Here is a 15,178-nt window from a genome sequence, read left to right as displayed (position 1 = left end):
CGACAAAACTAGTACTTTCTCAGCAACCAATGCCGTGTTATAGCCCCCGTGATCTACAGTTTGTGGCGACAATTATGCCAGTTTACCTTGTCGCCATCCCATTTTAAAAAGCAACAGCTTTCCGTATACCTCTCCACAGAACTTTTAATAGAGGTAATTTTAACTCTGTATGTTTCTTTCACGTATCATTTTTACGAGAATGTTTATTTCGGTTTAGATATCAGTACGCTTACTGTGTCCTTCTGCTCTGTAAATAAATTTTTGCTCACAAAACCACTCAAATATTACATCCGGTAACGTACGTAATCATTCTCTTTGAAAATTCCCATTTGGTATTTTCTATCGAGGATACACAAAAAAACTGACAGCTCAAACATGGTGATTTGGTTGTTACCGCCATGAAAGAGAACCAATTAAATATTTCCTCCCAATATACGAAGTTATCTCTTTGTTATATAGCCGGGCTGCAGTCGCTATTTCTAAAAGTATCTCGCAAATCATAAAGACAAGAGATGCATTCAGAATGTTTGCCGATTTTTTTACTTTAACTGTGAGTGCACTCCTGCCATCAGTAATTGACGCTTCTTGTGGCATTTTGTTTACGCCCATATACACTTTTCACCGTTATTCACGGCGAACAAACATAAATCGTGAAATTCCTCGCTTCTTAAGCATATCACGTGCGTTTAAAATCTTTACCGCACGCCCGGCATATATATTCACAATTCACAGCAAGTTTAGGGGAGCCTCTTTCTTTTCAAGAAGGATTCATTCTCGTTGAATGACGTTTAGTGGCGGCGGTATTCCCTGTAGAGCGCACTATATTAAAACGTTGTATTGCATCTACTGTTAAGTTCACGCAACTGGATAACGCCAACGCGTCTCATTTGAGGCAACTGCTCATAAAAGTCGAAACACGTGCGGAGTTAGAAATGTGTACAGAGGGGCGGACAAGCCTTCTGGGGCGCAAGATGTCCAAATCGTAATCAACCCTATATCACCGAGCAAATTAGCGTTGCGTGTGATTATGACACCTAACCGCGTTTGTCATTCTCATGCCCATGATGAAAAGTCATATCTCAGGATTTGCCTTCAGAAATGCTCCTAGACTTGCTTTTCAATATTAAAACTTCATTTATTCCCAGCTCGAGCGCCCTCAAATATTACTGAAAGAGAGGCTAAATGTGCTCCTGTGTGGCGAAACACGCCCGGGCGGCGAAACCCGCAAGGTGTTTTTATCAGCGCTGTGACAGCGTCCGCAGAATTCTCTGCTGAGCTAAGTTCTGATCCCCGCGACATGTTCTACCTTCGTTAGCACGCGTAGTATAATTTTTACAACAGCAGGCAGATTTCTGAAGATGATAAACAAATCTCGTTGCTTACAACACCGTCCTCCGAAAGGAGGATTCAACGAGGCTTAATGAGCCCACGCCCCTGAGCACTCTATTCTCACTGTACTTGCCTCCACGTAACTGTCGTCGTTTATCTTTGTGGTTCATATCTCTGTATTCCCTCTCTATACAAGCACGTGTAGGCTTTCTTTCTGTGCCCTTATCTCGCGTGATATCAGATTTGCCCTCGTGACGGTTTTATTGAGATCTCATCAAAGAGGGTTATCTTCGGGATTGCAACGTTGTTATAATTGTGCGCCATTGTCCCGGTTCCCCCTTTATAAGGCATGATCGATAAGAGCAGAATAGCCTGGCTGAACCAGTAAGACCGTCCCCTGGACAAACGAGGCAACTGCGCCGGGAAAGTCTGACAAATATGGAATACCTCTCATTCACGGCACTTCTACTTCTCGCAGCCAGCGCCGCAGCGCAGAAACCGGTCACTCTTCGGCCGTGCGCAGGTAAGAGTGCAGTGTTTCTAGACGCTAATCGAGAATTTACAGTAACAACATTGACTTGGAAGAAGTATGTAAGCCACTTTGAGGGTTCTTATACGCTTTTAATCGATATGCCACGTCAGCTCGCCTGCGTGACGTTTCGGTTTTTTTTTAAAGTAACTTCAAAGCTGCGACCCAAGGGCAACGGCTCGAGAGAAACCTTGAGCTTCAATCCACGCTGAAAGGTGGTTGGTCATCAAAGCTGTCGGTATCACCAGCAGCTATTTTCTAATGTGCTCTACCAGACGATGAACCAGATACAAGTAAAAGTAATTCGGCAAAACGAAAACCGTATATCCCTTTGTGAATCATGTACTGCTCCTCGTATTTACGTTGCTATGCGGCAGTCCTCACACTACGCACTGACTTGCCATAGGAATTTCACAACACAAATGAAATTTGCCCAGCGAGCCGCCGCGGTGGCTCAGTGGCTAAGGTGTTGCAGTGCTGAGCACGAGGTCGCGGGTTCGATTCCCGGCCGCGGCGGCCGCTTTTATGATGGACGCGAAAAACAAAAACGCCCCTGTGTACGAGATTTCGGCGCACTTTCAAAATCCCCACTTGGTAAAATTAATCCGGAGCCCTCCACTACGGTGCGCCTCATCGCCTGCGTTGCGTCGGCGCATTAAATCCTACAATAAATCAAATTTGCTCAGCGAGGAGGTCTTGTTTTGTCTATGGAAGCGCGCTGTCGTCCCGTCCTGTGTTGTACACTGCGCTGCTATAAAATGCAATTCTGTTGTATATGCACTGTATTTATCTATTTTATACATGCATTTTAACTAAGTACAGGTATGACGTTTCACCCGTGTCGCAAGCGGATGTCGCGGCAGAAGCCTCTCTGCGTACTTCCAATGGTTAACTAGAGCTTCATCATCCTCTATGGGGGCGTGAGACGTGTTTTGTGATATTCTTTATTGTAACAAGCACTCGATTGTAAGATTTATGCGTGATTCGAAACACGTGCTGAAATTACGTGTTTCTCTTTCTATTCTCAGCTGTCTCCGTTTGAGACTCTCTATCTTCTCCAGTGCACTATCGTTTGGCTTACCCTGAGCGGCGCTCGCACTACAAAGGTTTTCCGTCCACAGACGCAAAACAACCCGAGATCTGAGCCGTACATATCCGAGCTAAGTACCCCTTATGAATGGGCAGGCTAATACTGATCCCCGCCGGGCTACGGCCGGTCTTTAGCCCGTTCGATCCTTGTCTCCTACAGCTGCCCGTCGCGGTGGCTCAGTGGCTAAGGCGTTGTGCTGCTGAGCACGAGGTCGTGGATTCGATTCCCGGCCGCGGCGCCCGCTTTTCTAATGGAGGCGAAAATCAAGAACGCCTGCGTGTGCGAGATTTCGGTGCACGTTAAAGATCCCCAGGTGGTCAAAATTAATCCGGAGCCCTACACTACGGCGTGCCTCATCGTCTGCGTTGCGTCGGCGCGTTAAACCCTACAATCAATCCAATCGATCTCCTACAGCTGCATGATGCTTCGCACGACGAACACAAATAAACTATGTGAAGGAAAGTTTGACATCCACTTAAATGCAGCCATACGGCTACAAAGGAAAGCTATACAGCTTTATCGGAAACTTCGCAGTTGAAGAAAAATTTGTCCTGGTCCCGTTGCTTAGTCCTGGACCAGGACCAGGACCAGGACAAAATCCTGGACCAGGACAAAAAAAGTTTCTTCAACTGCGAAGTTTCCGAGAAAGCTGTATAGCTTTCCTTTGTAGCCGTATGGCTGCATTTAGGGGTGGATGTCAAACTTTCCTTCACAGAAACTTACTCCACCTTGGGGATTTCCCCTAAATCTGGTCGATTCACAAATAACCTATGCATCCCATCAGGACACGCGCGAAGATTGGGAATGGCATACTGCCACAAAAGTAGTCGTCAAAATTTTACCGCTTTCTTTCATGTCTATTTGTCGTCGTGCCTGAAGCGCCAATAACGTCGGTGAGGCGCGGTGCGCTGAAAGCAGCGAAGGATCGTAATGCGAATAGTACACGGATAATATAACAAAAAAGCCACATAAACTGGGAGAAGGCACAGTGACTGAATACCCGTGTACAGAGAGGAAGAGGCAGGCGGGATTGTGGTGCTGTAATGTTTGCTGAGCTGCTGATATAACGCCGTGTCAGGGTATACACGTCTCGTTGAGAGAAAATTAGGTTGACTGTTTTAGCATTACAAACACTTTTACTGTTGAGCCATTTCACAGCAGACCCCCTTATTTTATCTTCGCTAAAATCTAAGTACAGTCGGGAGCAAAAGTGTGAATAACACGCCAGGTTTCATTCCATTTTTAAAGCGAAGCTCTTTATGGCTAGGCGAACGGAAAATCCGGTGGTCCCGTGTACGTATAAAACTCCTTCGGTGCAACCAAATGCGCATGCGCGAAAAACAAAACAGGTGGGAGAGGAGTTAGAAGCAGGGGGAGAGAGATTGGGTAGGTTTTTAGAGTATGTAGCTACACTGTCGCATCTATGCCAGCGGCGCAGCGGCGCAGCGGAGCTAGCGGAGCTACGGCGCAGCGGAGCTAGCGGAGAACTCTTCTCTCGAAGCATAGCGCAGGCCCAGGGAGCTACTGCGTTAAGCACAGATCAAGCGACAACGGCGAGGCGGGTGGAGCAGCGTCAACATGACAATAGCAAACATAGGCCGCAAGTAACTTCGAGATGGGCAGGTCACGCGTCATGCGTAGAACACCGGCCGCACTCTACAGCTTCGCTGGTATGCATGGGCGAATTTTGTAGCGTAAGCTACACTGGCCGAGGTTGAGCAGTTTCGCGTGTGCCGTGAAGGGCCGTTCTGCGCAAGCGCGAGGGGGATTTGATTGGATTGGATTGGATTTGATTGGATTGACTTGGCTTGGCTTGGCTTGGCGTGGCGTGGATTGGAGTGGATGGGATTTGGATTCGATTGGATTAAAGTGGATTGTGTTGGATTGTGTTGCGTCATAGCCGGGGCAGACGCACTCGCGCCGGCGCGCTCCCAGGTGTGCGCCTCAATTGCGCAGTAGCCAAGTCTGACGCTGCACCGGAGCCACTTGATAGCCGTTTCGCGTGGCTCGTGAAGAGCCGTGCTGAGCATGCGCGAGGAGCAGTGACTGCGCAGGACTGGACTGGACTGGACTGGATTAGACTGAATTGGACTGGACTAGACTGAACTGGACTGGATTGGACTAGATTCCTGAACCTTAGCTCACGCTGCGTATATCCTGGCATAGCAGAGCTAAGCCACTACTAATTTTTTAGGTACGGAGCACCTTAGGAGCTCATAATGCCCGTCCGCGTCCGTGCGCATAGCATTTATAATCGCAAAAAATCACACATGCACCGGGAGGATTCGAGCCTGTGTCTGGTAGACCAGACAGAGTTAGTATCAGTCGTCTTACCCACTGGGATACGACGGTTTTTTTTTCTTTATTGCCTGCTTGGCGACAGCACAGAACGCACTGCCTAGTACACAATTAGTAGCTCCAGCCAACAGTCGGCTGAAGGGAGTGGCTTAAAACATCTTCAACTGCGCTAGAATATCCAGAATGGGTATCCACTCGGGTTCTTCCGGCATGATTCTCTACACTTCTCTTACATAAGCAACGCTTTCAATGAAGTACTCTCGCACTGTGCGAGCATCCTCTTCGGCATTTTGAACCGCCATGCGAGTTTTCCACATAGCATGCAGACTACGTGCCATGACATATCTATATCATAGGGTACGCTTCCATCATTGTTTACGGGAAAAAAGCGAATGCCATAAGGCGTTAATGGTAAGTCTTTTTTCAAGGTTCGTTGGAGGATGTCCCAGTGGAACACCGCATCCCAACAGTCCAGAAAGATGTGCTCTATTGTTTCCAGCTTTTTGCATAATCGACAGTTAAGTGATCATGGATGTACATATAGTCCTTTTTCCTGCAGCCAGAGTTTGAGTTAGACCCCGTGGATCAAACGGCTCACTGCCTCGCTTGTAACGGTGCGGAGTACATTACGACCTCCCATGTCCGCCCGCGTCCATTCGTGCGCACACCACCCGATTTGCGACCCGACCGTCTTTCGATTTGAGCCTTGAGTTGCAGTTTCATTTAGAGAATAATCAAGGTGCAACTCACGGCTCAAATCGAATGACGGTCGGGGGGCAAATCTGATGTCACTCGGGGCGCAACTTGGATGTCATTTCCAGTCCCCGTACTCCGCACCCACGCCATCATCCGCGGAGTGAAGATGCTGCCATTTTTGTACAGACTAAGCGTGAGTAGGCTTGGGAAAAAAACGAACAGGTGTATAGTTTAAGAGGCCCACATACGGGTCGCGGCAAATCTCCTTTCCGCTGAGACTTCTTTGGAATTCAGACTTTCGCTCCCAAAAGTATGTGCGTATTGTTACGAGACCAGTTACACACTCGCTATAAACAGAACGCTAGATGTTCTCTGCCGAAATGGAATCATCGTTAAGGAGGGAAGCTGAAGTGGACGCTGACGGTGACGCGAGTAGTTCGTTCCCTGACCCACTATTGGGCATTCCCTTATTGATTACCATGAAAAAAAAAACTCTTCTTGGCCAATCCCCCTTAGTGGGCATGTGCCATTTTTGAGTCCACCAGCACCACCACCATTGCTTGCGCTGCCCTCTCTTCCACCGTGGCCTCTACAAACAGCAACCAGTAAATAAGTACTGATCTGTACTGTAAATACACTTGTCTAAGTACCACACCACCTCGTATCAGTATATACAGCCCAACACACCGTTATTAGAAAAGGGTCACTAGCAAAGAATGTCTTAGCAACAGTAAAAATTGACAGCATCTCCACTCCGCTGATGATAGCGAGGGTGCGGAGTACGGGGACTCGAAATGACACCCAAGTTGCGCCCCGACCGTCATTCGATTTGAGCCGTGAGTTGAACCTTGATTATTCCCTAAATGAAACCGCAACTCAATGCTCAAATCGAGTGACCGTCGGTGCACAAATCGGGGGGTGTGCGCACGGATGGACTCGCAAGGACATTCGGAGGTCGTAAAGTACTTCGCACCGTTACAGGCGAGGGAGTGAGCCGTTTGACCCACGGGGTCTAACTCACCGTTGTAGCCGAGTATGTAAACGACTGACACTAAGTATACGAGAGAGAGGCTAGAATCCTGCCGGTGCCTGTGTGATATTTGCGATTGTAAATGCTATGCGCACGACGCGGACGAACATTGTGCGGTCCTAAGGCGCTCCGCACCTAAAAGGTCATAAGTACCAGGAAGCTGACCCGCGCTGTAGTTATGTACCTGCAAAGTGCGTCGAAAGAAACGTCCCCAAAGTCTGCAGACAACCACATAACTCTCACACCCTTTCCACGCATCCGCAGGTCGTGAAGACTATCCCGCCTTCAAGAACGTCACCATCAACCCCTGCGACAGAGAGCCGTGTGTGATCAAGACGGGCGAACGCTACAACATTACCTTTTACGCCGAAGCGGGTAAGTGCCCACCATGTCCTTGCACGTACGCAGGCACAAGCTTGTCACCTTTTGCAAATCCAAAGGTGAAATTATATGCACTTTCCCCATTTATGTCTGGTACAAGGTAAGTGACACTGGGAACGCAAAGTACCACGGGTAACACTGCCTATGGTAACGCCGAGAGATTAAAGTTCTGAAAGGCAGGCTACAAAAAGAGCCAGTACATTCCTTGCAAGCATGTTCGTATTAGCAAATGTGAGAAGTTGACTGAATCGGCATGGGTTCATTTACAACGGAAAGTTATTGAACGATAACATTTTATATTCTACCAACGATATTGAGAAAAAACTATATTCGATTATGGCGGGCGAAATACTGTTTCGCCATATTGCAATAATTTTCATATCCCATAATGTTTTCAGGCGTAGGGATATCCCGTCGCAATAAGCGAGATGATGGTGAAGAAGGAGCTATAACCGAAAACAAACAAACAAAAAACAGCGGAGAAAAATGGAGATACAATTTATGCCAGAACTTCAAGGCGAGTAGGAATTCCCTTTATTGTCATTGGCAGACTTTAACCAACTTTAGTTTTCCTGGACACCGAAATGATGCCCTTTACGTAACGTTGAGGTTATTTTAACAACCATCTGCGCTCGTGTACTGCAATTAAATACGTATCTTTACAGGTAACGTCTGACGCAATATTCTCTGTGCAGCTACTACGATGAAGAGTCCGTCGATTATCACCTTTAGGCCAGTAAACGTTTTTCTAGGATCAGATACCAGCTTCTTGAGGTGCGCTTCAAAGTCTGGGGATTGCGTCACCTGGGCCGAATCTCCTTTCACTCGGGGCGTTTTACTATTTTGCCGTTTGAAGCCCCCTTAGGAGTGGAAGAAGGGTTACCTTGACATGGTTTTCTATCGTGTTCCTTATGACCATACGGTGTAGTGTTGTGTTTTAAAGACAATAGTCTTTCTTGGGCTACTTAAATGCGACAATTTCGGCCCGTCCATCCATCTGTCCTTTTCTTGTTTCAGCATAATGGCCAAAAGTTAAAGGAATTATTGAACGAGTTGTTTTCATGTCTTGTTACACCGAACAATGCATAAAACTTCATTATATACACTTGAAGTTGAAGACAGCCATCTTAAGCTCAATCGTTCTCAGATGTCCTTCGGTTGTGTATCCCCTCACTGCCATTAACGATTAGCATATGTGCACCGGAGTATGACGCTCCAACAAAACAGCTTCCATATACTTTTCATTGTCACCAAAGCCGCCAAATTGTCCAAAGAAAGTTTGAAAACATGAGCGCCGACATGATTGAGAAGCTGCTACAGTGGAGAAGGCTGTAGTGCCGACTGATTAAAAACCAGTAAACCCTGCACCGGCATCATCAGAATAATTAAATATCGATTTCCAAAGGGGAAATACAAAATTATACAGTGACACGTGAAGGTCTATTTTACCGGTATGATCGTGAGAGAAAAAAGCAAACTGAGTTATTGAAAAGACACCAACAAGTGTTTACTTAAATTTCACAGGGCTGCTGCGATTGATGGTGGGTTTGAGTGGTTTGTTTTCGTATTCAGTGGTGGTGGACAGGAGCGACTTTTCTGAAACGTTAGTTTAGCCATTTAAGGTGTCTACTTACGAAGTTAAAGAAGTTATAAGATGTTTGGCAGAAGGAAGAAAAACTGTATCGTAAGAACAGTATCAAATGCCCATTTGGCTGCCAAAGTAACAAGAAAGTAACTGGCAAATATCGAGAGCATACATAGCGTGTTCCCCTTTAGACTCAGTAACAAGTAACCTACTAAATTAGCTAGTTAAAAACGAGTAACGTACTCAGTAACGGTATTCAGTTACTTTTCCAGCACCGTCTACATATCTGCAACGAACATCTGTGGTGATAAGCCAAAGAAAACTAGCAGTACGTGATTTAATTTCACCGTAATAACTTACTAATGAATTTGAAAACAACCTTAGGTCGGCTCAACGGGCCATCGAACGAACGATTAAAGGAGTAACACTTGGAGATAGGAAATGAGCTTCCCGGATCAGGGAACAAACTCGAGTAGATGATGTCATAGTTCCGATAAACAAAAAGAAGTGGAGTTGACCTGGCCATGTAGTGAGACGAAATGACAACCTGTGGACCATCAGGGTAACACAGTGAACACTGATGGACGAGTCCAAAAGAAAGAGAAGGCCCCTAACTCGACGACGGGTGCACGAAATAAGGATACACGTGGGCAATGAATGGACTCGAGCAGGGCCGTACGGGAGCGGATAGAGGAAAATGGGAGAGGCCTTCAACCTGCAGTTGATCTAAGTAGGCTGATGATGATGGTGATGATGGTCGCGATAATGATTACGATGGTGATGCCAAAGTCCTCAACTTGGCTATTTCTGCGTTGTGTCATTCCTGTTCGCACGCATGCAGTCAGCGACACGGATCGTACGTTGCTGGTGGTGACGGAGACGCAGCAGTCCGACACTACGTACGTCCAGTTGGTGCGGAAGCTACGGTGCGACATTGAAGGCTTCACGTGCACAGCGAGCCAGGGTGACCTTTTGCGCGGGTCGCTGTTGTTCACTGTCAACAGCGCCTTCTCTGCCGTGAGTGAATATCCCGACGTGGACAAGCTTAAGCACCTTTTAGCAGCAGAGCTGTTTCAGCTTTTATTTCGACGCTAGAGCATTACCAGAAAAAAATACCAAGAAAAATAGCTAGTGCACTTGAGCGCTCGCCTCCTGAAAAGCTCCCGCCATCGGCCAACTCTGCCACCGAGAACACTCTACCCAGTGATCGTGGTGGGATGTATCGCCTGCTGTTCTTCTCACCAGTTCACTTGCTTTCGCGCTTGAAGTGGGTAGCACAGACGAACAGTCCGCGCTGCAGACGCCGATTTCTCGAATCCGGTTGCCGCGGGTTCTAGCGCGTGCTAACGTGGTCCACTTTGGCGGAGATGTGAAAGGGGGTGGGCAAAACAATCCGAGCCTGCAAGTCATTGAGAACTTTCAGCGGCATGTTCAGAAATCCATGTAAGGTACAAGAGCCTGGTCTCCGACGAAGGGGGTGAGGTCGCGCCAGCTCTGCTGTTTCTCCAGCCTCGCAGCACTAGTGCCAACTGCGCCAATTTTTAAAAATACGGATTGTCTTACGCACTAGTGGCACCTTTTGGGGCCTATACGGGGTAACAGAGAATCCCCCTGCAATAAACCGTGACACGGGGGGAGCCTTTCTTTACTGCCGAGTTCTGACTGGCTGCATCAAAGGAAGTGAATTGCAGTGCTCAGTCGACAAGGAAACATTGTGATAGGCTGCGAAAAATGCAAGCGAAATCCCAAATTATAATTGAGCCATAATGTCAAGTAACAGTAGCGTGCTCGATGTTTCCATTACAAAAATACAGCAAACGACGGAAGCGAAACACAAATTCGCACAATACATACGCTGCTACGGTTAACACGGGAATGTAATCGATTGCTCTGTGCAATTCGCAAAACTAAGAGAACGCAAGTGTTTTTGACTTTTTGCAACTAACCGGTAGAGCATAAAAGTTAGGCGGCAGTGGAAATTGCGGCCGGCCGTCGCAATGCTCGAGTGTTCGGCTATGCTGCTGTATAGACGCCTGAGTTCACAGGCGTCAAAGCACTGATCCAAATGCACCCTCAAGAGTGCTGGTACCAGCGTCTTGGTAGGCCGACTAGTAGGCTACTTATACACGGGCGTTCACGTCCCCCGTTCTGCAGAACCTATGACCGGACTACGAATCAGACAACTAGGGAGGGGGCGATCGCTCGCTATATATCCCCCGCCTTTCCCTCGGTCCCCTATTTACACGTGCGGTCTCTTGCTCCCGGCCGCCGGCGTTCACGTGTGCGGTGTTTTGCTGTGCACGTGTCTTCGGCGTGACCTCTTCCTGTCTCAAGTGTTTACGTGGTCTTCTCGCATGAAAAGGGAGATAGAGAATGAGGAGGCATAAACGTTTATTGCTCTCACTGAATAGGAAGAAAGCAGCGGGGGTTGATTGTCGGTCTTCCATGGTGAGGGAGATAGAGAATAAACTTGTATAAAGTACTGGTTCCTTTCCTGGTAGGGTAAGGGAAGGGAAATGGAAGGTGTCCCGGTGTGCTTTTGGTGTAATTTATTTCTGCGGTACGATTTCTTGGATTTTCAGAGGAACGTATTCAGCAGCGTCGCATTCATTCTCTTCATTCTTATACTTTTTCCATTTTTTTTGTTGCCCGGGTTTCCGCAGACTTCCGCCTTCCCCTTTTGGGTAAGGGTTCGCCGCGCCATATTTCCGGTCTTGCATCGCAACACTTCCCGCTGCATTGGTAGCAGAGATCACGCCATGTAGCGTAGTTCACTCTTTAAAAAAATGGTCGGGGCATTCACTAATGGAATACTAACAAGTTACTTGTCCCAGTATACACTAGGTACTTAGTAACTGGAGGTAGTAAATTTAGCACTGGTCAGGGATACTAACTGACGCAGGCAGTAAGCACCACTACCTCCACTAGTAAAGTCATAGCGATAGCACTCTTCTGAGCTACATGCGTTTACTAACTGACCATGCATAACCTAGTCATAAGCACGACCTTAATCTAGTGCACACTACTTCCTACACTCAGTTAATTTACTAACCATGCAGTTGTTAGTGGCAGAGCCTACGTACGAAACCGCGGAGTAGTAAGATTCGTAAGGAGTTAGTAAATACGGCCGTTACTACCTTTTTACGACCTTTTTTATTAGGAGTGTTCTGTACCATGTACCCAACCCACCTTCGAATTCTTCTAAGCGTGTGAGTGCGCCCTTTGATCAAAGGTTTGAAGAATAAACTTAATCCGGGAGTACCGGGGATTCCGCCAACAACCCGTACATCCCGTGAACTGTGTTCCTAACACGGCCCAACAAAATTACCAGGGAAACGGCGCTTCGTCGGGCGGCCAGATAACGTCACAGGCGCTTGGCCAGTGTTATTATGTCGGCATCTCACGCACGAGAAGAAACTCCTTGGCCCGGTCGCGATCGGCGTTTCACTACACAGCCTGGAATGAATTGCCTCCGCTTTCATTTCATCCATCAGGTGGCACCTCCTTCGCCGTCGCAGCTACGAAGCCGCGTTATCCGCGCTGATATCCAGTGTGACGTTATCTGGCCGCTCGCCCGCTCCAGCGGCAATGGGCCGTTTTGCCTCCTTTTATGTTCCTGCTCCGTGGTTCCTAATAACCCTCCGACGACTGTTGCTGGAATGAATGCGAAGTTATATTTACACGCTATATGGGCTTTTGTTAATTGGAGGTGTAAAGGGATAATTGGATGCATTTTATAGAATCTGCTGCAGCTGCGTAACAACAGATACACAAAACGAACAACATAAATCTGCAAGGTCCTAGTCTCGAAGCGGAACAGTGTCCCTAGAGCGTTTTGACATACCATCCGTGGCAAGAACCTACGGAGGAGATCGGCAAAGACTGAATAAACGGTTCATTGTTGGGTTGATCTGGAAGGCAAAGTGGTGTGAGAAAGCAACAACTATGCATGGTCCCTTTCCACACAGCCAATACCGACGAGAGGGACTGGCGAAGAAGAACAAGACAGAACAAGACGGCGGGGGAAAACGGCGCTTCCTTGGGAGGCCAGATAAGGTCACAAGTACTGTGCGCCGTGGACTATAATTGAGGCCTTGTTTGTTTGAATAACGAGCGAGGTGGTCAATGTTTGTCTTCGCAGCGAAAAACAAACAGGACAAGGGGAAAGGAAACCAAAGGACAGGCTCTGACCATTTGTTTGATTGTTTGGTTGCTTCTATGTTGCCGGTTTGCCATTCAGTTTTCAGTTGTGATGTGGTGCTTGATGAGTAGATGTCATGCTCTGTCGAGCAGCAAAAAAGTCTTCCCCACATTTTTGAATCACGTGCCATCTTGTCTCTTGCAGGGCAGGCACCTGTACGAACTGGAGCTTGTCGGCGACATGGACTGGTTCGCCTGCGGAGAAACCGAGCTGATGGTCGTGTGAAATGTGCCCGACAACGAAGGGGGCTTCGGAGAGTAATGGAGGAAGGAGAAACAATGGGGATGCTCTTAGGTTACTAGTGCTGCTCTGCCTTGTGCTACACATTGGGTTTTGCCGACTCAGATCAAAATAAAAAAAAGAAAGAAGTGTTTCGTGCGACCTTATAAAGTGCCTGTTACCTTACTCGTCCTAGACTAAAGACAAACTGCGGAAATTTTTAACAAGTCGCTTCCATGTTGTGACGAGATGAAAAAGAAAACGAAACTGTAGCATAGCCCTGTCCTCATCTACCACCGACGATGGTGTGGGCAGCACGCAGCCTGGCTGGAAGCCATCGTGGCCGCTTGTAAATAGGTCTATCGCTGACATCTTGCAAACACATCTCTTCACCATCACCCATGGTTCATCTTATCTGTCCTGCCACCACGTGACAATATTCAAGTGGACGTATTGCGTCATACCTTCAATATATCTACAGGAAGGAAATCCGGGAGTCCGAAACTCCAAGGAAAGCAAGCCGTGCGAGAATGTTTTTCTTGTTCTTTTTTTTTAGATAAGCTTATTTTGGCTGAATTTCGCCGTAGGTAGTGGCGTGTGCCTAAACAACTTGCGGCAAAGCCAACTTTATCGCCGTTCTCTAATGTACACGACTGCGACGATGATTGTGCTGACAATGATGATGATGACGCGCTTAAAGTGTGACATGTACTGATTTGGAAAGATTAGCCTGGGATAAAGTGTGACTGTGCCAACTTTTCCACTCGCTCTTCGGGTAAATCTCTCTCGCCGTTCGCAGCCGGAGCAGGCGCGCACGCATGAGTGTCGCGCCGCAATGGGAGCCAATAAGCGTCGTCGCTTGCATCAAACCAGATCGCCGGTGCGGTCGATGGTCTCGTTGGGCAGTTCACCTTCTAGCGCAGCACAGGTCCGCCGCGCCTGGAAGTACATAAACGTTCCCGATAAACGCAGAAGGGTGATCTACGATAACGCATATAAAACATTTGTGTTCGGTTAAAGCTCAACGAAATGAAAGGGTTTCGTTTTGGTCGATCGATGGTTTCGCGCTTTCTTTTTAGAGCAAAGCTGTATACCGCTACCCCGGAAGAGTATCATCTCTTGTCTCTATGATTTGCGAAGTACTTTTAGAAATAGCGACTGCGTACAGCCCGGCTATACAACAAAGAGATAACTTCGAATATTAGTAGGAAATATCTAATTGGTTCTCTTTTCTGGCGGCAACAACCAACTCACCATGTTTGAGCCTTGAAGTTTTAGTGCATCCTGAATAGAAAATACCAAAGATAAATTTTCGAAGAGTATGATTATGATACCGTATGTAATAATTGAGTGGTTTTGTGAGCAAAAATTTATGTAAAGGTACCTACAGAGCAGAATGACAGATTAAGCGCACTGATATCTGAAACCAAAATAAATCTCTAAAAAATGATGCCCGAAAGAAACATATAAAATTAAAATTATCTCTGCTAGAAGTTCTGCAGAAACGTAGACGGAAAGCTATTGCTTTTTGAATGGGGTGGCGACAAGGAAAACTGGCATTACTGTCGCCACAAGCTGTGGATCATAGGGTTATAACACGGCATTGGTTACTGATAAAGTATTAGTTTTGTCGTCGCTGGTTCTGCATTTTGTGATTGTGATGCCTAATTCGTGACGGCACCGACTGAGCCCACCACCTTGCCAGGCTCGAGCCATCGGGCACGTTGTAAACGAGGCGGCCATAAGACGAGGCATCCGTGGTGTTGCCTTCGGCCTCAAGGAACTTCTCGTAGCGTGAGACGGTCGCCTCGTCGCTGTCC

The 15,178-nt window shown here is 47.3% G+C and overlaps 1 protein-coding gene across 1 annotated transcript; it reads left to right on the top strand.

Moving 5' to 3' along the window:
- Positions 1–1,684: 1,684 nt before the first annotated feature.
- On the top strand, positions 1,685–13,529 carry LOC144162101 (uncharacterized). The gene is made up of 4 exons (XM_077692597.1): positions 1,685–1,852; positions 7,237–7,347; positions 9,780–9,955; positions 13,284–13,529. Exons 1-4 carry the CDS (start codon positions 1,768–1,770, stop codon positions 13,362–13,364), a joined length of 453 nt encoding a protein of 150 aa, XP_077548723.1. The 5' UTR covers positions 1,685–1,767; the 3' UTR covers positions 13,365–13,529.
- The last annotated feature ends 1,649 nt before the right edge of the window (positions 13,530–15,178 follow it).

This window comes from Haemaphysalis longicornis, unplaced genomic scaffold (genome assembly GCF_048455015.1).
Source record: "Haemaphysalis longicornis isolate Haplotype H1 unplaced genomic scaffold, Haemaphysalis longicornis Haplotype H1 scaffold_12, whole genome shotgun sequence".
NCBI lineage: Eukaryota > Metazoa > Arthropoda > Arachnida > Ixodida > Ixodidae > Haemaphysalis > Haemaphysalis longicornis.
Note: the sequence above shows the minus strand (reverse complement) of the source record. Positions and strands in the feature narration are given on the sequence as shown.